This window comes from Vidua chalybeata, chromosome 11 (genome assembly GCF_026979565.1).
Source record: "Vidua chalybeata isolate OUT-0048 chromosome 11, bVidCha1 merged haplotype, whole genome shotgun sequence".
NCBI lineage: Eukaryota > Metazoa > Chordata > Aves > Passeriformes > Viduidae > Vidua > Vidua chalybeata.
The window spans coordinates 9,217,303-9,240,223 of record NC_071540.1 but is presented as its reverse complement, the minus strand read 5'-3'; the positions used below and the strand labels follow the sequence as shown (position 1 = coordinate 9,240,223).

At 39.5% G+C, this 22,921-nt stretch overlaps 1 protein-coding gene across 1 annotated transcript in view; it reads right to left on the bottom strand.

Moving 5' to 3' along the window:
• NKD1 (NKD inhibitor of WNT signaling pathway 1) overlaps positions 1-22,921 on the bottom strand; it is a 105,554-nt gene that overhangs the window by 1,479 nt on the left and 81,154 nt on the right. Inside the window, exons 5-9 of the mRNA XM_053953234.1 lie at positions 16,336-16,442; positions 13,730-13,825; positions 5,417-5,564; positions 4,301-4,385; positions 454-584 (exon numbers count right to left, since the gene is read on the bottom strand). Of these exons, the coding sequence (XP_053809209.1) occupies positions 454-584; positions 4,301-4,385; positions 5,417-5,564; positions 13,730-13,825; positions 16,336-16,442 (567 nt within the window). The remainder of the gene's footprint in view (positions 1-453; positions 585-4,300; positions 4,386-5,416; positions 5,565-13,729; positions 13,826-16,335; positions 16,443-22,921) is intronic.

Genomic DNA, 22,921 nt, shown 5'->3' with positions numbered 1-22,921 from the left:
GCAAAACCCTGGCAGAGGGCAGGGAAATGAAGGAAATCCAAATCTCTTTGATGTAGGGACTAGAGCCAAAATTCCAGGTATAAACACACATTCTCCTATTTTTGGGTCAGTAGTGACTGTAAAATATGTGCTGGTCTCATCTTGGGAACAAGCTCCCACATCCAAAAGTCAATCCTTACCTCACCCGTAGACTAAACTTAATAATTTAGATGTAAAGATTGTTCTCCTAGGCTCAGCTCCAAGTTTAGCTACACAAACAAGTACATCAAAGCAGCCTTGCAGCACATTAACCACTCTGCTGTGATACCACCTTCACCAGTAATTATCTTGCAGTATTCACAGTCCTACTCCTGAGTCACTACAGACAAATCACACAGCTTCATAACTCACTGTCCCTGACATGGAACATGCAACTGAAGAAATAAAAGATTATGTGGTTACAACATAAATTACCTGGCCCAAACTTTGATGTGTAGTTTTCTATTCCTGCAAGATCCAAATAGTGGTTTCTCCTTTCAATGTTCTCATCAACACAATGACGATAGCACCCACTTTGCTCTGGATTGTGCTCACTCTGGTGGTATCTGTCAGCAGGAAGCAAAATTACAATTCAGCAGAACTTCTTTAAAGTTCTTATCACCATCTGCAAACCAACAACTAACGGACCCTTTGAAGTGACAGGAGCTGCTCACAAAGAAACAACAAACGCTTGAAATTGTGGATGACCAGACTTGCTATGATGATAGGCCTAAACTGACTGTTCTTTCCCCTCATATAAATCAACCCTGATGTTGCAAAGCAAAGGAGGCTTTCAAATTGCATCACAAGTGCAAAAGCAAATAAAACCACTCCTAGCATTTATTACTTTCTGTCTTAGGGCCAAATCATTCAACTGATTCTCCAATTTGGACACGCCAAAGAAAATCTGCTGTTTGATTCATGACCATTCCCACTGCTGTGAGGAAGTGCTGGGGTAATCCAGATCAATGTCCTTGTGCTCCTGCTTCAGAAAGACAGGCAACAGCACAGGTGTAGTAACTAGAGAGAGCCTGGGAAGAGAAGGTGTTGGTAGGACACTCAGAGGTAACTGCTGCTTTCCAAAATGTAATTAATAAGATCAGATCAGACGCTGGCTTTAGAATCCCAACTCCTTTTCCTGCTCAGCTTTGCAATTTTATTTATAGCAGAACTATTTCCTGAGAATGAATATCTGAAATACCATTCATTTATGAGGCAGAAAAAAATCAGGCAGAAGTTTACAGTATTGTAGCCCATAATGCCAAACAATTTTATTCAGCAATTTAAATTGGAAGTCTGCAAATATGAACAGTATTTTCAATATAACAAACAGTATCAGCAGAAAACCCTTGATTAAGTTGCTGCTTGTCATTCAGACAATTCAGTCTCCCAGACCACAAGATTGGCTTTGCTATTTCACTGTGCAAGTGCACTGATGTCAGCCTAACAGCACAATTTGGCCTAGTATCCTACACCAGTTGCTAAATATGAACTCTGTACTGTATGGTGCCCAGTACTCTGCTTTTAGTCTATTAACACATTTCTAAGTTTCCAGAGGCTGCTGATCCCCTGAGCTTCGGCACAAATGGCTTTCCTGGTCTAGCTCGTACTGTTCAGGGACATTACAGAACTGAGGCCCCTCGTGTCTCTGTCAGACACAGGTCTGCAGTGTCTTTTATCAAAGTCACAAGACCTGACCTAACTGGAAGATCATTTTTGCTCTACTTTGATAGAGGTAGTCTCCTGAATGGCGGAGAGTCTGCCTGGAAAGCAGGTAAGGTTTAAAGATTCTGAGTCAGCTTTGAACTCCAGAAGTGACGTGGGCTACTCACAAAAAAAAAAAAAAAAAAAAAAGGAATGTCCAGATGTTCTCTACATTTTGGATACCTAATTAACTCAGTACCTTTCCTGTAGCAGACACAACTTTACAGGTTGTTACACTTTAGCATGTCAACATAAAAGATCTCTGGGACTAGAACTTGCCTAACTGCAGTTGCCACGCATGAATCACCTACAGAAACCACTGGGACTTGAACATATGTGCTGAAGACAATTCACAGTTAACCCAGAAAAAACATCATTGAGTTTGATCCAACACAATTAAGCAACACTGTATACAGCACTGTCTCTTGGAAATGAAGCTAACAGGGAACCTGTTATTTTGTTACTGTAATAAATTAAATCTCTCATCAAGACGGAGAAAAAAAAATTATGCCAGTACTGCCACAGCCCTACATTCTAATAACTTTCTTACATGCAAGATGACGTTCACAATATTCATGCAAATATACACAGTGAAGCAATTATACGCTGATGAGAGATGTGCTCCACTGTCACAGGGAACCTCAAGTACTTCTGAGAACTGCAGTGTCTGGCATCCAGGCCCACAGTGCTGTCCTGCAAACACATGGGAGGAGGACTTGGGCAAGCATCAACCATGCATCGAGGACCGTGTAAAAATAGCCTTGTTGTTATTGGGCCTGGGCTTGGTATGGTTCTGGTTTTAATAAAAAATGGCATCTGCTGGAGTGTTTGTGGAGTGTATGGAAGTCCTTTCTAAAATTCCCACGCTGATGTGTCATCCTGATGGCACGAAGCACACAACAACATAGCAGGAAAGGGGAATAGAGCACAGGGCAGAAAATGCAGGGACATCCCCTGAGAGCCTCACTCACTAAGACAGAGTTTAAGTGAGCCAGGGAGAACCAGGCTATCTAGCCATGAATCTAGCTACTTATCTTGATACCCATATTAGCCCTACAGGTGAAAACTCCCGCCTGTAGCTTCCAGCACATGAAAAATCCAACCCATCTATCTCCCACCCTTCAGGATAAAAACATTTCTATCCATTTTATCTTGAATATTAATCACATCTTGCCTAGAATTCCTAAGTGACTGAACATGTGAAATGCGTGCACTTCCCACAACTTCTCATTGCTGCTTTCAAAGGGGAAGCAACTGCATTAATATTGTGAGATTCTGATCTGAGCCTCAGCAGCTTTCCTGAGGGTTGTCAGCTTGGTCAGAGTGCACAGACATCCCTGAAACACACACAGTGTGAACAGCACACTCTTCATCCTGTCTACATTTAGTGGGATGTAACAAAACCAGGCAGCTGCTGACCATTGTCTGATGCTGATCTACTCAGCTCAAGACACAGAGCTGTTCTGTGAGGAAGCCTCTCACCAAAGGAATGAGAAGGACAAACATTTTGTCCAAACATTTGATGCTTCCATGATTGTGGATTTAATTGGAAGTGCCTGCTGTTCATAAAAACATGACATTTGCAGAGCAGGACTTAAAGGTGGATGAGAAGGGGACTTCAAACTGAAAGGGGATTTTTGCACTAGATTATCAAACAAAACCAATCCATTGAATTCACACAGGGCAAAACTTTGCTAATGGGCAGAGGGAATCTGCACACCACATCTAGGCCAGCAAGTAAAACCACAGAGTATTCTTCAGTTCATAGAAGATTCTGTACAGAGTTGCTGACACAAGATTAATAGTAATTTTATTCTTCTTTTAAACTGAAATTTGATTGTACTGGGATTTGCTGACTGGGATAACTCACTAACATTTTTTCTCCATCCAAAAAAGGGAGGTACTGTTCTCTTGTCAGTTTCAATAAGACTGAATGCTCCTTCTCCTGATAAATTTGCTATGTATCCAGACAAATATCCCTAAATCTAAGGCAAGCCAAAAGTTTGTTGTTTTTTTCTTTTTCAAATTTGCAGCTGAAGAAACAAACATTACTAATGAGTCAATGTCATTACTGTAACATTTCAGCACACGCTTCCCTCTGCCTTATGAGCAGTTTCTGTTATGAAACATAAAATCCTAAAATATATCAAATATACACCAAGATGACCTGTTAGCACTCTGCTTGGGTTATGAGTTGGTAACCAAGTTAGCCCATGCAAAGCTTGGCACTATTTGAGTTGATGAGTGAAAAAGATGGGCTGGAAGGAGGACAGAGAAAGGCAGGAGATGGCTGCTAAGGAGTGGAAAATGGTTTTGGACACTTTTAGCCAAAAAGCTGTGCTTTTTTTCCATAGAAAAAGAAAATTCCAGGATTTTTCTTCTGTTTGTTTTGTTTTAATATAACTATGCAGCTATGGAATCTGGTCTTAAGTCCACAATGAAAACTCCTGTAATTCCTCTATTTTAAAATAATTAAAAAAAAAAAAAAAAAAAACAAACAAGCAAGCAAGGAATCAATGGTTGAGGTTTCCTCAGAGGTATGCAGTGCCTGTCAGGAGCCAGGGTTCATTCCCCTTACCTGAGGGAAGCTCTCTGCTTCTTCTCAGAGCTTCTTGCTTCTTCATTAGCTTTGTTTTCAGCTCTGTGCCTGGCACTCTGCAAATCTGCCAGGATAAAGTACATTATTGTCACATTGCTGTCCTTGCTGATCAGCACAACCAACATTCTGCATTGCAAGCACGTCTGTTTGTGTCAGTAGATCAGGATGTGATCTATCATTTCATGTCACCTTCTCAGTCCTGCTTTTGCCCAAAGGACAGATTTTATTCAGAGGTAACCTGGACTGCAGGATCTCAGTCAGGGTGAGGTTTACCCTGCACTCCACGTGGAGCCACATTCACACTGACAGGCTCAGTGCTGGCAATCCAGTGCTGTCCTAATGCACCATGCTCAGCAGGGAGAATTTGCTTGTGTCTGCTCTTGAGGGAGTGATTGTTTTATTAAAATTGAGGTGACTAGGCTCTCCTTTGAGATCTGAGGCCTACATTTTTTTATTGAAGTATTATTTTAAATACTTTTAAGTATTTCAATTTAGTACTACTCTACCTACTGAAATAATTATGTTGATACAATTATTATTACAGTGGAGATAAGTTGGATGAGCCATCATGGTAAAAGCATTTTTATAATGGCAGACTCTGCCATCTCAGAAAATGTACAATTTTTATGCACAGATTATTTGAGTTTACTTATGCTTAATTGTTTATTTCTACCCAGCAGCACTGGTAGCTATGCACTGGCAAGAAACGTTTTATACCCCTACACCTCCTTCCACACAAATCAAGTGCTCCAATATGAGCAGAAATAAAGTGGTGCAAGTCAAGAAGGCCTTAGATCTGCCTTGCAGTGCACAAAGACCATTACACTACATATGGGTTACTTCTGCTTCCAAAAGAAAAAACAAAAAGAAGCAATCCATCAGAAGGGGGAACCCTCGTTTGCTAATGAGACACTGAAAGAAGGGCAGGTAATTTTACAGTCAAGATCATAAAGCAGGCTTGTGGGGTTTAAAATACCCACATAATTATTTGCCTTTAAGTATATATGTATCTGTATTAACAAAGTATAGAGATAGATTTTCAAGAGACTCTGGAAGTTTTTGTATTTTTTCCAATGTCTGATTGCACATCCTTACCAGTATGATTTAACAAGATACTCTTTTTCTTCTGGCTGCTATCTGGTGCCACAGTAAGTTTCACTCTCAGAGTTTTGCTGGAACTAGGAGAATGGTTTACTGATGCATCAACTACCTCATAGATGGTATGAAGCAAGCTGGTAATGTCCTAGAGTTGGATTGAAACACAAAAGAACACAGCACTGTGAAAATGGCATGAAACCCACAGCTCCAGTGCTTACAATTATTTTGGATTTGGCACCATTAAATGCTGAAGTATCCTCAGAAGTCTTCACCAAATGGGTTTATGAACTGGGACAAAGCAGATCAAAACAGTAACAACAGCACAAGATCTGCAGGTTTCCCAATCTCTGAATCAGCAAAATGGTGTTCTGCCTTTTCTTTGATTTACACAGAATCCAGGGATAATCATTCATACTCCACTAAAAATTGAGTTCACATGGCCAAAACAAATACATCAATTGAAGAAAATCTTGGACATTACAGTCTTCCTATTGGTTTGGTTTTGTTTTTTTCTTTTTTGTTTTCCCCTTGGCATAGTTAAATGGTTGATTATCTAGACGAAAATCAGTAAGAAAAGTGGCAGAACTGTAAATCTCAGGTTTGGAAAGAAATTATGTCTGTCTGAATGTCACCCTACCATCTGTGTTTTGGGGTTTAGCTTATTTTGCAAAATTCAACCAGTTTTAAACACACGTTTTGAACAGCAAATACTATTCAGTGAGGCCTATTACAGAACCTTCTTCACAGATCTCTTTGAAGGCAATGAGATGTGAACAGAGGCTTACACACCTGGCAATATTGGAAAGAACACCAGCCAATTTTAACAAGCCAATGGTTTCAAACAGGAGAAACACTGTTTAGTAGCTGGTGATGCTCAAAGGTCTCCCAGGTTGATTTAATCCAGCCAGGCTCAAACAGGGTACTACCTTAAATTGCCAGGATGAAAAGGGGATCTCTTGGCTCACTGCTTTTCCTCAAAGGGATTTTACCCAAACTGGTCTTGGGCACCAACCTAAGGCCAAAGCATTCTGACAAAGCATTCTGATCATTGCAGGCTATAAAGAGCCCATTGAATGCATATCTGAGAACTTCCCCATGCTGGTCTTCCTTTTCCTTGATCTATCCTCCTACCTAAGCTCTTTCCAGATGCCTGCAAGCACAAAGGAAATATCTAAATCATCTTTTGTTAAGTATAACTGGATCTGAGGATTAAGAGTCAGGTCTGTAAAAACTCAAAACCTCTACAACTTTTCCTTTGCTCAGGAGTCACATCTGTAACATGGGTAGCTCAAAGTTCAGTATGCCCTAATGGAGCCCCCCACCACTTTAGAATCAATATACCACACAGTCCTCATTATGGAACCAGCTTTTAAGATGACACAGAAATAATAATTTCTACTTACACAAAATTTAGGGAAATACTGACCTTATGGCCAGGACCAATGATATTACAGTAGATGATTTTCCAGCTCAATAGGAAGAATGAATAATTAAATCCTAAGGGGTCCAGACTTTGTCTTAACATGTAACCTCTCTAACTTTTCTGCACTCTGGAGAATTTCTCCAGACCTGTAAGTTCAAGACAATATATTCATAAAAAGAGAGCAGAATATGTATTTTTTTTCTCACTGCTGCAAGAGTTTATATGGGCTGTTATCAGTAGCTGCTTTCTATTCTCTTGACAATCACTGTCTAAAGCTTGAGAGCGGGACAGAATGCTCTGTGTCAATCTGGTGGACACCTCACAGCTCTTTAACACATCTCCATTCCACCCTAATTTGAAACCTAGCCAGACCTCTAAATGTGGTCAGACAGAGCCAAATCCAACAGCCAGGCTTGAAGGGCTGAATTTTTATTTTATCTAAGAGGAAAAACCCAGGCAAGCACATAAACAGACAAACAAGCTATATCTGCTGTTTTATACACCCTCCATAAGTCATGTTCCAGGAGCATTGTGCTATAATCCCACACTTTGATAAACCTTCTCCTTCAGCAAAATACTTACGCACAGTATTTACTCTTAACTGGGCTCTGTACACTCAGCACGTGGGTGAATGGGGCTTTTCCCATACATTCCTGGGCAAGTGTTGGTTAGCCAACATGTCATCTTTCCACACACAAGGCTGCTATCAAGAGGTTATTATCAACTCTTTCATTCATAATAATCTTCCCTTCTTCCGTTTTTCAGCTATGCCAGATATTAGTAAAGCCAGATGTTTGTACATCTAGTCTATTTTAGCTTCAATAACCAAAGACAAAAAATCCCCCACTGTCCTTTTACATGATTTTTTTCAGGGCTGAGGTCTAACTTGCTTACTGGCTGACAATCTGACCCTTGTGTTCTGTGAGGGTCTTTCTCAACAAGCTGCTTGACTCAGCAGTTTAAAAAGTACTCCCAAAGGCTGTCAGGGAAGGCAAAACATGGCATTTGTGTGACACATACTTGGCAAATCACAAATATGTGCACACGCACATCACATCTGCACAAGCTGCATGTCTCAGCCAAACGGGCCCAACTTAACCCAAATTAACGTCCAGGCTGTGAAATGACTGCACAGAGGACTCAGCACCCGTGTGGACTTACACACTGCTGCTTTTGCATTTTGTTGTGTGTTTAACACGCAGCTCTGACGTGCTCTGCATTCTGGCACTGCAGGAACGTGGTGGTCACACTGGATGTGTCCCAAGACCGAGGTTAGGGACAGCCATGAGCAACCACTCAGCGCTTATGCTGATCTCCTAAATACTGACAACAACATTTTAATTACAGGATTCATTTACTTGTGGTCCTAATTTGGGGTTGGGAATTTCAGCAAATTGACAGTTCTGATTTGGTCAAACAAGGCTGCTTGGGTTTTTCTGTCTCATGTACCCCTTGAGCTTTAGGCTCCTGTTGCTTGACAATGATTGCTTCACAATTATAACACATGAATTTCTGAGGCACTGATCTACTGAGAATGGTCTTTGTCAATAAAATCTGAACTGTGGCTATAATTCCTTTCTCACAGCCCTGTTTTGGCAGCTAATACGATAATGGTTTCTTGTCAAATTGCTAGCAATAGACCATTAAGATATATGTTACACACTCTGTACTTTATAGTTACATGTATATTTACCCCCAAAGTATTTTCATCTTCCAGTAGCCTGCCAGCAGACTTGTTTCGCTTGAAAGCTGTCCCACTGAACATTATCTGTATTTAAATTCATTTAAAAACTGCCTAAATCCATTGAGACAGCTTTACCCTCTACACACCAGCTTGTGCATTTCACCATCCTCAAGAAATTTAGCATCAAAGATCAAGAATAAAACCTAGTTAGTTGTTCCTCTTGTCTGGTACATAAACCAGCATGACTCAGAGCCCACCTACCAAAGAATCAAACTTTTATTCACAATGAATTATGAGTTGTAAAAATCATGGGATTTTTCAACTGTTTTGCATCAGACTGCTTGGCTCTTCCCCCACAAAAAGTGGATTTTTAGACTACTATATTAAATGTGTAAAAAGAAACAAGAATGAATAAAATATTTCTCTCCTTCACAGCAAATGGATTATATTTAGAGAGGAAGTATTCTCCATGACTCTAACATCTGAGGGGCTTCTGGTATGCAGAATTTCTGCTGGGATCTCTAGGTTAATCAAGTACAAAAACTGAAACTAGGATATTTTTCCACAGAGAGGAAAACAAATGCCCCTTGAATAATATCCAAACAGCTAGCATGTGCCATACCCAGATTTATCTTTTACTTATTGAACACTACAGTTGGTTTTTCCAGGGTGAAAACCCCATCCTTTTTTATCAAGCAGCCAATGAAACAAAATATATTAACAAGAGAAAATTTAATAGACTGCCTGAAATATTTCCATTTAAGTCCACACATATATGCTGCACTCACACATGTATCTGCAGAACACTTTATGGATCTCCAGTAGGAGACTAACAGTAATTTATAACATTCAGAGAAATTCATAACATTCAGAGAAACCAATGGGTCTGAAAAAAGAACAAGAGCACTGAAGTATTCCTCATTCCTTACAAAACATATGTAAGACTGAGAAAAGTCCCTATTCCAAGTATTATTTTCTGGTTTTAAGGAATAATAGTAGCACAGGGATGACCTTATTTTTCACATATTAGCATAGATTATCATCACAAGACTAGTTAGCAAATTAGAGATCTTTCTAGAAGACACTAATTTTTCTATTAGAATTAATTTAACAGAATGAGATATTTGTACTCAAAGAGACCCCAACCAACAAACAACCCCCCAAAAAAACCTAACCCCCAAAAACCCAGCCTCCCCTCAGAAAAAAACAAAATACCAAACAAAAAACCCAGAGAACACCCCCAAACTCAAAGAGTTAATTAAAATGGAAAGATTCAGTTTGAGCCTTTGTAGCTTGCCTGAGAGAGAATTCTTTGACTCCTCTTAAAACCAAGAGAGAAAGTTATATTTTTTTCTTAGTATTTCTATCTGACATGAAGCCATCATTTCTAATGACTGAACTGATGGCCACAGATACAAACAGGCACCGCTCCTCTATCCATTGGTTTCATTGTTCTTTCTTTATCCTGAGTTAGTACAAACACAGTGAAAACCAACAAATTTCACGATAAGGGTCAGCTGATAAATGGCTGCCCCAAAAAAGACAATATCCTTCCCCAAGTCAATGACTTGGTGCTGAGCTCTGAATGCAGGTATAACCTCAACCATCGGAGTATAGGAGTAAAAGAATCTAAAAAGGGAAAGAACAAGTCACAAAGGAAACATAAGAGGAAAAATACGATATTTAATGTAAGATACAAAGAAAAAATTTAGCATTAAAAATGCATGAAGAGAAACATCAATATCAGTTCATTAGTTTTCCCTTGGAAAAAGATAAATACAAATGTCTCATTTGTACTTTGTTTGTAGTCTGATTTCTACAAACAGCAGGATGTTTTTATTGCAACATCAGCTCTGTTTGATCACATACATTTTTGAATCATTCTTATTTGGAACGCAAAAGGAACTTCACTTGCTATCTGCTCAAAAACTGCTCTAGAAGAAATTTCTTTTTTTTTGGGTCCCGACAAGCAACTTTCATGTGTGCTTATTCCTGTGCAGCCGCTCACCAAAGAAACTCAATTTTACAAGGAAGAACTGGTTACAAAAAAAAAAAAAAAAAGCTAGTGTTTATGAAGCATAATTACATTCAGAGAGCTCAATATAAAACCTCACAGATCAAAACACATTAGTTCAATTATCCAAGTTTCAAGTCCGATTACAAATATTCATGTGAAGATAATTACAGTGCAGCTGTCAGTTCTAAAAAGGCCTGCTGTACATAATGAATTGTCCTCTTATGGCTTATGGAATGAAGGGAAGTGTTATTAGCCAAGTTTTGTAATATATATATTACAACAGGAAAAGTTATCTCTCACTAAACCAAAAAGGACTGAGAACTGGTCATCTTTATGACAGAAAAAGCAGAAGTTTAATAACATACAGTAATGTTAATTTATAATTTGCCGTCCCAATAATTATGCTTTTATAACGGGTCTATCTCTTCGAGAAGCATGACTAGATGTGAATTTCTAATTAGAAGGACTACAGAATAAGTCATACAACTCCAGGAGGAAATCAAAGCAGCATTAATTTCTGAAGACGTTGTTAGATCCAGGAGAAATTTCACTAAAATGGAATTTGAATGCTCTAGCATTGATCTGTCATTCTGCAGAACCCAAGGGAAGTTGTATCGACTAAATATACACCTTATTTACAATTTTTATACATTTGAATGAAAAAGCCTATTCAGTCTATCAGTAAAATTGCTCCCCACCTATGTGTGTCTTACAAACTGAATTTAACACTGGATTCATTTGGAAACTCGCTGGACATGAGGTACAATGGTTTAAACACAATGATTTGGAATCAAATGAAATGGATGTGGGTGGGCAAGCCACCTCTTTTCCACTGTCTCACTTTTACAACGTGGTGAAAAGCAAGAATAATGCTACTGACTTCTTTTTGCAAAGCACCTCCAGGTCTATCAGTAAAAAACTAACTGAAAAAATCTCTCTATTAAATCCAGATATAAATCCAGGAGACATTAAAGGGAAATTTTCCAAGAAGGAGAAAAGGTCCATATTAAGCTTTTCTCACCAGAACACTGGACCTTTGTTAAGAAAAGCTGACTGGTTCTGAATGCATTTTCATCAGCTCACTAAAGGGCACTGGTACAGATCTGCCTCTTCCTCAGACTGCCCATTTTGTCCCTGCTCCAGCAATGTACTTCACATACTTTTAACTGAAAACATGTCTCTTATTAATTTTAATTGAAACTACTCAAATGTTTAATGTTCCCCCTCTTAAGTAATTTGCTGGAACGGGAGCAGAGCTGTTTAGCAAAGGACGGTATCAGGCACACTATGTCCACCTATCTCCCAGGGGCCAAGAGAACAAGAAATTCTATGTCATATTAAGAGACTAAAATTCCTCTTTTGTGGCCAGGATTATCTATGAGCTGCTATTGTTGGTCATTCTTGCTCAAAAAACCCTCATAAAATGCACCTGGATTCAACAGAAGATAACCAAGAAGATGGCTTATACAAATGGCCCTGGAACAGTGTGCAAAAGAAGTGTGTGATATAAAGGGGAAGATCTGGAATGGTGCACACTACTTGTTTCTATTTTTGGTCACATGTAAAGAGCTGAAAATTATCAACCTATTTGGTCCCTTGGTTGAAAGAATTTTTTTTGGCACAGGTTCAAGCCTGAATGTAGCAACCTCCAGACCTCAGAGAAGTATAATATTCAATCCCTGCACAGATTTGCTTTCAGTTAAGCTGTAGTCTGCTCTTGTAGCAGGGAGAGATAGAATTTGGCTGTAACATATTCTCAAAGTACAGTCAAATTAAGCTCCTTGGTGCACCACATAATCCCAAGTAATTATTGTATACATACTTGAAAGCATATTCTCGTTATGTTCAGCACATGGAACCCCCACTGTCATTAATGAGAATTGCATGCCTGAACGTAAAAGACACTCATGTGTGTAAGTTTGGGTTTTGTGTGTTTTTCCCCTATTTTTGAGAGTCACAATAATCTTGTAATGAAGACTTAGCCTTGGGTCTTGAAAGAGCTGGGTTAAATATGCCACTAGGTTCTTGTGAGACTTCAAGCAAGTTACTTCATTTTTCTAGTCTCTCTTCCACAAAGATTATCAAATACAATACTACTTCCTCACCTCACCCATCCTTCTTGCCCTCTCTATCTCATCTTCCTATTTGAAATTCTGGACTCAGCCTGCAACTTTTCATCTGCTTGTTCTTGTGCATGAGGGGCACAGATTTCACTTGTCTATTCAAAGCACTATCAGAGTAGAGACAATAAAAATAGCCTTGTAATGGTGTTCAAATACATCCTCACAACCATCACTGAACAACCACCACAACTAGCAATGCCAAAAGAAATTTGCTTCAGACTTTTTGGTGTCTAAGGCCACTACACTTTCAGTATTTGCCCTATTGCTTTCAAACAGTTTTTAGTAATTGTCACAAGCACCAGCATCAGATCTAAGAGAGAAAAAAGCCTTTGATTTTCAGTTGATTATCTAAAGGCATGGGAGCCAGTAAACACACATCACAAAAATCAATGACAGCACACGGCATAAATCCCAAGTAAAAGACATTCTTCTAGAAGAAATATTATTCAATTTGGGCAGAAATAGTTCCCAAAAAGGACTATATCCTAATCTATACATCTATTTATTTGGCTTGAAAACACCCTGATAATAAAAAATACACACAGGTATGCTTTGACAGCCATTCTTTATGGTCCTCCAGAGAGCATCATCAGTGTTATTTATACTTGGAGGGAAAAGGCAGAGATCAGCCCAATATTCATAAAAACAATAGAAGAATATAGTTAGTACTGTTGGAAAGAATGTCAGCAAGCAACCTTGCTATTTGGTTAGCTTAACTCTGAAAAGCAGGAGAGAAGCCAGAACAATACACATTTGCAGGGGTTTATTTTGACAATGTGTTTAGCTGTTCAGTTGTTTCAGATATTTTTCCTCCTCAAATGCCAGTACTATTTTTTAAAGGCTAATCTCAGGTATTAAACAACAACCAGCTTAAAAAATTGTACAGCAGATCTGAAAACAGCAAACTACTGGTGGGATTGTTTCTAGGAGGGAAAGGTCCATGGAAACTGCTGTTTAAATTGGCAGGACACCTCTACTTCATAGTAGGAAAAATGTTCCTGTTATAAAACACTTCTCTTGTTAGCAAGCGCTGCACGTAAAGGGGCAGCTGTACTTTGCTTACCTCACGTGTGACTCTTCCGTTGTTATCAAAGTCATACAGTGTGAAGGTCCATTCTTGCCTGTTATCTTCCTCTACAGACACATCACATTGCAATTCCTAAGAAACATGCAAAGAGCAGCTGATTACCTAAAGCAAAAGGCCTGTTTGCAGAGGATACTCTCTGTAGGAGGCTGCTTGCTTTCTTCCTTCCTCCCTCCCTTGTGGGAGGAAGCTCTCAGGGTATGTCCCAGAGAGGCCTCAGTCCACCACAACAAAGAGGTCCCATCATAATCACACAACACTCCTAACTCCCAGGGAATTCACAACTTGCTTTCTACTACATTGCAGAAAACAGGAAAAGGTACAAGAAGACTATTCCCTGAAGCTCTTGAAACATGGTAAGATTCCCCACTAAAACGTGAGAAGGAAAACTACGCTTAACTCAGGAAGAGGAAGACAACAGAAGCAGACTGACAGAGCGAGGTGGCAAACCACAGGGCCAGGAGTGAGGATTAATGCAGTGTGGACACAGATCCCCACCACAGAGACCTGTCCTCAACACAGATACTTGACGGGCAAAAGTTGTCAGAGTCAGTGCAGTACAACATCACGCCACTGAAGCTCCTGAAACAGAGGCTGCCTTGGAACTGGCAAGAACAACCTGGGAGTAGTGCCTGCTCCCTGTTTTAACTATGCTTCTGTTAGTGAGAGTGTGATCTGTGGAAAGCCTGAAAAAATCAATTTGTTAAAGGGGGAAAAAAAATCCCCAAACCAAAACCAACAACAAAGGATGCACTTTGACTGACTCCAGTCACCTGGGTGCAAATCGTTCGCTGTCTCTCAAGGCCTGTGCAATCAGAATTATCCAGAGCCACAAAAAGGCAAAACAGAGAAGTTACAGAGCAATTAAAATGAAAGTCACTGTATGCAAGTAAAATAAGCAGCCCCAAATAGCTTTAGCATGATAGACCTCAAAACACCTGGTTGATCTTCCGACTTGAAACCGATTCCCTGCAGCAGTTACGGGTACCCCGTCCCCTGCCGAGTTCAAAGGCAGCCTCCTCTCAGTTGTAACAAGCCCGGCTGAGCGCTGCCAAGTGCCCCACACTCCACAGTGGAAACACAGTTTCGTATTACATAAACATTCCTGGCACCTTTAAAAGCCAAATCACTTTCACCTCAGGTTTAGACCTCTTGTCGCAGCACTTGAGTTTTGGATTCTTTTATACCTTTGAAGCATTCACCAGTCTCTTAGCTCCCAGCTTACATTGCTGGAAAACTTTCATTTGTAGAACAAGGGAAAAAAATATCAATACTTGGTTTCTTGCCACATATTAATACTTCCCTGTCCCACACTGCCTAACATAACATCTTTATGTGAGGATGTGCTCTGCTTAGTTAAGAGCCATGGAAACCTTCCGTGCATTAGTCACGGTGCCTAGAACCAAGTGCTAACCTTTATGGCATGCCAAGAACTACTTGGGAACAAGCACAGACTTTGCTGGTACAGTGGAGTTCCAGCTACTCTGGCACCAACCATGCTGACAGGTGTCCTCCAATGTTCAAATGTCAAGGCACTGTTAATTGCAATTTATCTTGCCTTTCCTGTCTGCAAATGTCTGCTACTCGAGGTAGAATATAAAATAGGCCTAGAAAAAGTTATAGCTCTGGGAAAAAAAAAAAAAAAAAAAAAAAAGGAAAAAAGAGAAGTCACCTCCCCAGAAGGCACAAAAGCAACACCTGAACTACCCATGGGAAACCTACCTCCCCCTAATCTGCTTTAAAACAATATAATATAAAATTGTACCAGACTGAGAAAGAAAAGAACACCCCAGCCATGCTGCAAGGTGCCTGCATGATCTTTGAAACATCAACTGAAGAAACACAAGCTCATTACTTTGATAGGCTGACAGAACCAAAAGGCTGGAGTGCAGAGATGAATATTTGTGCTGTTTTTTACTGGTGCCAGAATATCTTCCTCCTCACCAAGACAGACAACCCACTAGCTGTGTGACTGCATGTTTCCATACTCGTATTTATGAAAACACTTCCTACAGAAACAAAATCTGCCAACTGCACACAATGTCTGACCGTTATATGATGTTATACAGATGCAAGTCTACAAGGAAATAGCCACAAGACTCATCCTCCTCCTCCTGCCATGTGGTCAGACGGATTTCCCATGTAGCAGGTCAGGGCTATTTCACTTTAGAGACCTGGGCACTGAAGATCAATCATTGCAGAAGCTTTCACAGGCATCTTTTACATTAGAAAGATTTAACCAAGTGCAATAGTCCATGAAAATCAATCTAAAGATTTGATAATATGGATAGCTGGCCTAATAAATAAAGGGTTAAACTGAAAGCTTCTTCTTATTATGCATTTCAGATCCTGCAGAGAAATAATCATCACTTGATTCTCTCCAAACCTGGAAATAAGTGTCACTAATCACTTCATATGGAGCACTGACAGCAAGGCGCTGATTTGTGCCAGTTCTGCTGCCTCCTGTACCCACTACAAACATTGGGAGCAATAAACATGCATCAGATGACACTATTTGGTCCACAGGTTATTTTTCTACCATAATTATGTCAGTACAGTGAAACTTTAAAATACAAAGGACTTACTTCAAATTTCAGTTGCTTCTTGGAACTTGTGCGTGTGTCACTTTCTTTTTCTGCTTTCTTTTCATCTCCACTGCAAACTCCATCTGTCTTCTCTGGAGGCAAAGCCACTGCGAAAAGCATATTTAAGAAAAAATGCTTATAAGGAAATGTCAAAGCAGTCTCATATTTGCAAATCTGTCTTTATATTTAGGGTGAAATTGATATCAGCAAACTTGTATGAGAGGATCATTATACTTGATTTGCTTTTGTGTTCACTACACATCTGGGATAATTTCAGCAGACAATCTACCAACAGTTTTTGGTACACAGCCTCTCCTACAAACATCACTAGAGTCACAGGAAGTTCAAACACAGTATTATGAGAATATAAAATAGCAGAACTGTTACTGCAAATAAGTTGAATAATTTGCAAAATATTGAAAGTTTCTGACATATTGCAAAAACCCATCACATTCACCAACAGTGAGTGAGGTAATGAAGCTGAAATAAAGCCCTCATTCTGTTCCAGTTTCACTCTTCAAGCACACACAAAATTAGTACTTTCCAAGAAGGCAACACTACCTGCCAAAAAGGTTAAGCTGCATTTTTTCAATGCATGAAATAGCATATTGCACTCAAGTTTCAAGTTAAAACATCAGGCACTTGCATAAATCAACAGCACCCATAAAGAGCATCAATATTAATACCTATCACAACATATCATAACATATATCAGATATATAACAGAAAGATATATGCTTCTCATGTGGATTAAAAGACAAATGCCTAGAACTTAATAGCTGTTCCTTTGGCTTCTGCAGGGGCATTCAGCCTTGCACATGATGAAACCCTGTCTGAAGAAAACGAATTCTATCTTCATTAGCATTATGAAAATATACACAAACTTTTTAACCCACTCTCAGACTTTTAGATATGATTTTTTACACATTTTTTTACACACCTCTGCCAATGTTATGCCCACACTCCATGACATATAGCAGCAATCCTTCCAACTCCCCAAAACCCAGCAATGTTGCAAAAACATGGGTCCTAAAGTCAGCATTTTCCTCTCTTGCACTGCAGCATTTGCATCTACCCAAAGCCCTTATCCTAATGCTATGTTAGGAGCTGTTTCTTGGGGATGCCTTTGGCAGTAGCATCTCATTAAGTGCCAGTTCAAGCAAGTCACATTCCTTACAAAAAAGGTGACATGATGATCCCCTCCAGTTCAGGGTGACCCATTTCAGACTGGGTTTACTGGCTCGCCTGGTGTTCCACACTGCTGAGCTGCCTCCCAAACATTCTTCCAGGAAAGCAAGTCAGTAAAAAAAGTTAAAATACCCCATTAGCCATTTTCCAGCCCTTTCTTTCATGTTTAAAATAGAAAAAATAGCTTCAAGAAAGCAACCAACCAACAACACCAACAAAAAACCAAAAACAAATCACCAAAACACAAACTAAAATAAAACTCTTACAACTTCCATTACCATAGCTTCATACTCTCAGGAATTCCAGAAGATTTCTGCCCCAACATTCACACTGTCACACTGCACTACATTTGTTTATTTTTTAACATTATTGTATTACTTTTGTTTGTTTGTTTTCAAAACTGTGGTGTGCTATATAAGATGGATGTACAGCAAAGAAAAGGGAATAAATTTGAAAGACTGACCTTGGGAATTTCCTGTCTTTGATACTTACTGGTGGTTTTGAGGTTTTACTAACACCAGCTTCCCAATACACACATGTAATTTGCATTACACCAATTCGATGGTGTTTATTGTACACATACTGACATGTTGATATACTTTGATTTCTACTCCAAGTCATGTTAGGACTCCTTACACCAAACATAAGCTAAGTAGGAAGGTCAGAGAAAGGAAGACAAAGCTGCTTCACATCAGTTTCTTCCCTGATTCTTTTAAGCTGGTGTTACTGGATGAGCAGGGACTGTTTCTTAGGGGGCTTTTGTACAGTGTTTATCACGGGTAAAACATATATTAAAATAAATATTTTTTCCAATACATAACTTTGAAGTATATCTCACAAAGTGCTGTTTGCTTTATACTCACTTTGCCCTTTGAATACGACTCCACATTTCCAGAAGCTCAAAGCTAAGGTGATAAAAAGACCCCCATACAACAAAAGACAACATTTGTTTGTCTACTTCAGTCAAGCTTTGTTGCTTCTTTCTAAAATCAACAAGAAATGAAAAGGTAACCTGGGCCTTCATAACAAGGACAGTTACACTGATAGTGGTTGTTCATAGCTATTAGACACACCCCTGGATTTTCAGTGCCTCATCTGAACCAGTGACTGGTTCTTCACAAGCACAGTTATAACCTGATAAAAACTTCTGTAAAAGAGGCTTTTGCAATCCCTCCCAGTCTTGATCTAAGGAATGTGAAATAAATGAAATCTGGGTTGGTATGACCCCTAGCTTCCTTGGGACAGTGAACAGCCATTTGGAAAAAAAAAATATCCACTCCTGTTATCACACATTCTTTTAAATGTTTAAAAGTACACGATGGCCAAAAGACTTCTACAGTTGTCTTTTATCTGTTGAGGGTCAGCATCCCAAGTGACAATGGCATGGCAGACAGCGTTAGGCATAGCACTGAGGCAGATCCTGCAGGAGGTGGCTATTCCCTGCCACAGTGCCCTTTGTTGGGTTTTCTGTCAAAACAAAGTGTCTTACAGAGCCTTCCCTCCTTTCCACCACCATGCTCCTGCATGGTGCTGAAAGCCACTGGCATTAGCACAGAGCACCAGAGCCCAGCAGGTGCTTCAGAGCAGAACAGCAGAGCTACCTTCTGCTGCCAGGAGCAGCCCTTCCCCTGGTGGGGTTAACAACCTTTCTGGAGGTACAGTTTGTGTGTTCAGATAGGAAGCTTTCACTTTAATGTATAATTTATGTAACAGAGGAAAAAATGTGCACTGACAAATTAGTCTTCTCAAAAAACAAGGGTTCAACTATTGGAGAAGGAGGGGATACACTCCTTGGGAGAGTTTAAATACTGTATGCCAGAAATTATCCTCTTTGAGCTTCACTGACCTTTGATCTGAAGAACTTATTGGCCTTGCTGCTCCAGGGAATTATCCTTTGAAATCAGTTACTCATTTTGGAGCTCAAATGAAATGGGGAAATCTGGTGATCTCATCCTGATGTCAAGTTTCGTTCAGCAAAGAAAAATGAAATCTAACTGAGGAAACTTTAAAGGGCAATATGGATATACTAAAATAATATTTGCAAGTGATCAAATAATGTGTTTGTGCATATATCCCCACATGCCTCTTCCAAACCCAATGAACATTTAAAAATACATACTGTTTTGTCTGAGAAGAGAAGTAGTGTTTGGTCTCTTGCTGCTATACTTAGTTTTGACTATTGACATGTGCTCAATTTCATGAGGGATACAAACACATGCAGAGCCTACTTATAAATAAAATGAGAATGTCTGCTCGGGACAGTTAAAACTGGCAGCCTGTAAACAGAGATCCACCAGTGAGCCACATGCCAAGGTTTCAGATATATTCACAATGTGAACTTCCTTTCAGCTCTGCCAATGATATTAAACCAGACCAGACAAGATAGCTATCTCAAAAGACTGTGGAGAATTAATAGACTTGTGTTTCCAAAGTCTAGGCCATCAGAATTAGGTCTGCATACAATATATCATCTGTGCAAAAATACTTACCTCCCTGCTCAGATAACAAGTCTTGACAAAAAGAACACAAATACACAGAGAAACATACCCTTGGTGTGGGAATCCACAACTGGAGGGAAAAAAAACTATATGTATTGCTTCTCATGGGAATAACCATATGCTCTCAAAAACAATGTTCCTTAACAGAATGTTTCATGAACTGAAATATTGCATATGTTTTCTTTATTATGTTCTTTTCTTGTTCATTATTAATGGTCTTGTATTCACTTCTATAACCTTAAGACACTATTAAAACGGGTCTGGACAATATTTGAAATTGGAAAGACAATAAAGGAAAAATATTAACTTGGAAAAATTGTGAAATACCATTCTTTCACGAAAAACAAACTGACTGGCTTAAGCGTATTAGCAGATGTTTCTCTCTACAATTGTTAATTACTACCACCCAATTGCTCATAATTGAAGTGGGGAGGAAAAGAGTAAGAGAATGAGCACCAGTTTAAAGATAGTAAAACTCATCCCAGAAGAATGAAGCCTTTTTTTCAGGGTTTGTTTTTTTTTTTTTTTCTTTTCATTCCTAAGGAAAGGGGGGTAATAATTCAAAATGCTGTTTAGGAATCAACAAAATATCCCAGAAATGAGGTAAACCAATTGCTGTGCTCTGTGTATCGAATGACGTTAGAATAGTAAATTTCAGGCAGAAAAAATATCCTTCTCTTGCCTCTATCCTGGATCTGACAATAAGGGAGAAAAACAGAAAACACCAAAATAGAGCTGCAATCAGGTGGAAAAGTGAGTGTTTAAACTTTCACCCTCACTCAGGTGGCATGTCATCCTACATTTCTCAAAGGCTCATTCCAGCAAAGGACCATCACTTTGTTAAATAATCTGCCTTCTCAAATAAGGACAGCTTCACTCTAGTTTTCAACCATACTTTGCATTTTAGTCAGCTGGATTAACAGGATCTTGAGACCAGAACCAAAGGGTGCAACTCAGATCAATGTCCAAGTCCAGGCTACCAGCTCCAAATCTTGCACAGCAGTTAGGAGAACTCAGGCTAAATAGACAAACAATTTCAGAACCTCTGTGGAAGGACAGCCATTCCAAAAGGTACATTTTGTTTCATCACCTTAACCCAAAAAGCAAAACTATGGGAGAAGCTGTGCAATTCCACAGTGGTGAATTATGACTGGACATTACCAGTGATGTCTTAACCCTATCTTAATGTCAAGGTCATTAGTGAGAAAACCAGAGTAAAGGTAAAATTGGAGAATTGACAAAATGCCACCTATGAAAGTCAGAACCTGCCACACATGAAACCAAACCTTTGAAGTGTAGTATTATTAGCCTTCCTCTCATTTTGGATAGAGTAGATTCCACAGCAGTTCCTTAAAACCAGAAGCAAAGGGACAGAATTATCTGTACGTGGGGAAAAGAACAACAAACTACACACTAGAACCTGAGACGTGTGGGGGAGTAAGATGAAAGCAAAATTTAAAAATTACCTATTAAGACAAGGAGGGGAAGTCATAAGCACTACTATAACAGCCAAACTGAACTTCGGCAGCAGTATTTGACCGGTGGGATTGAGCATCCAAGAGCTGGCCAAGCTCAGTAGTGAAATTCCTATGGACATCAACAGGGTCAGGGTTTCCCCTCCCATTTACAGACCTAGCAGATGCAGCAGGACTTAGAGACTATGAGAACCAAAGGGATAGAAAAAGAATTCATTTCATTGTTTTATCTGAGGTCTCTGATGTCTGAGTTATCGGGTTCTGCCAACATTTTTCTCATTGCAAACATAATAAACATTCATTCATAACTGACATTCCTCACTGACTGCACAACAACCAGAGCAATAATAACCATGTTTGAAAGTCTAAATTGAGGAGAAGTCCTTTAATTAACAATTACATTCACATTCAGATTTCACTTTTAAGTTCTCCTGGAGGCCATGGATTAGGAAACATCACCCCCATTAAGCACACTTTGTTTTATTCCACTGATTTGATTGAAATCTCCCTGATGGAGATAACTTTGCTTGAGCAAAGGCCCTCTTCTCCAGTGGCAAATGAGCACAGGGAGAACGGGATCAGGGAGGAACATTCCTGTTCCACAGCCACCAGAACAAGCACATAGGAAAACAGGCTTGTCCTGGGTCAGTGCCAGAAACACGTATTTAGCTTCCCCTGACTGAAAGCTGAAGCTGATGAATTAGACACACCCTCCAAAACAACAAAGATCAAGCTGCCTTCTCTGAAAGTTACTGTAGGAAAATTAATTGTCCATTTTACGTCCAGTGGGACAAGTCAAAACCAATTGAGAGGAAGCTGTACTAGCAGTGCCTCCTACCAATCTGGGATGGGTATTCCACCTGAAAATATGGAGAGAACCCATGTTCTATTTCATGGTTTCTTGTTGACAGTCAAGGCTCAACTGCAAACCATAGAGGAAAAGAAGAATCACAATGTCACAAGACCTACTGCCAGCACCTGACCAGGAGGACACAGAGCACAGGGGTAGTGACTCAGACCTTGTGACAGCTTGCAAAAAGAAGAAAAAAAGAAAACCCAAACAAACCAAATCAAACTACAACAAAAATAGACAACCAAAATATGTTTTAAATATTCAGGCATGGTTCTAACTGATAAGACACTACTAGGATACTAAGGAATGGCTAAACTGAAATTCACTCAAAAATTCAGAGAACAGTTTCTCTCCTCAATAAAATGTAGTCAAACTCACAGGTCTGTGCAACACCACCTCCCTTAAAGGTTCAGGTCCTTTTGCCAAACCCAACAGTTTGACATTTCTAAGTAGAGGTATTTCCAAACTTTGATGCAGATTCACAGGTTTCTATCTAAGTCTGGCTTTTTTGGTTTGGTGGTTTTGGTTTGGTTTCTTTTTTGGCTATTATGCTGGGGAGAAGGGGGTGGATT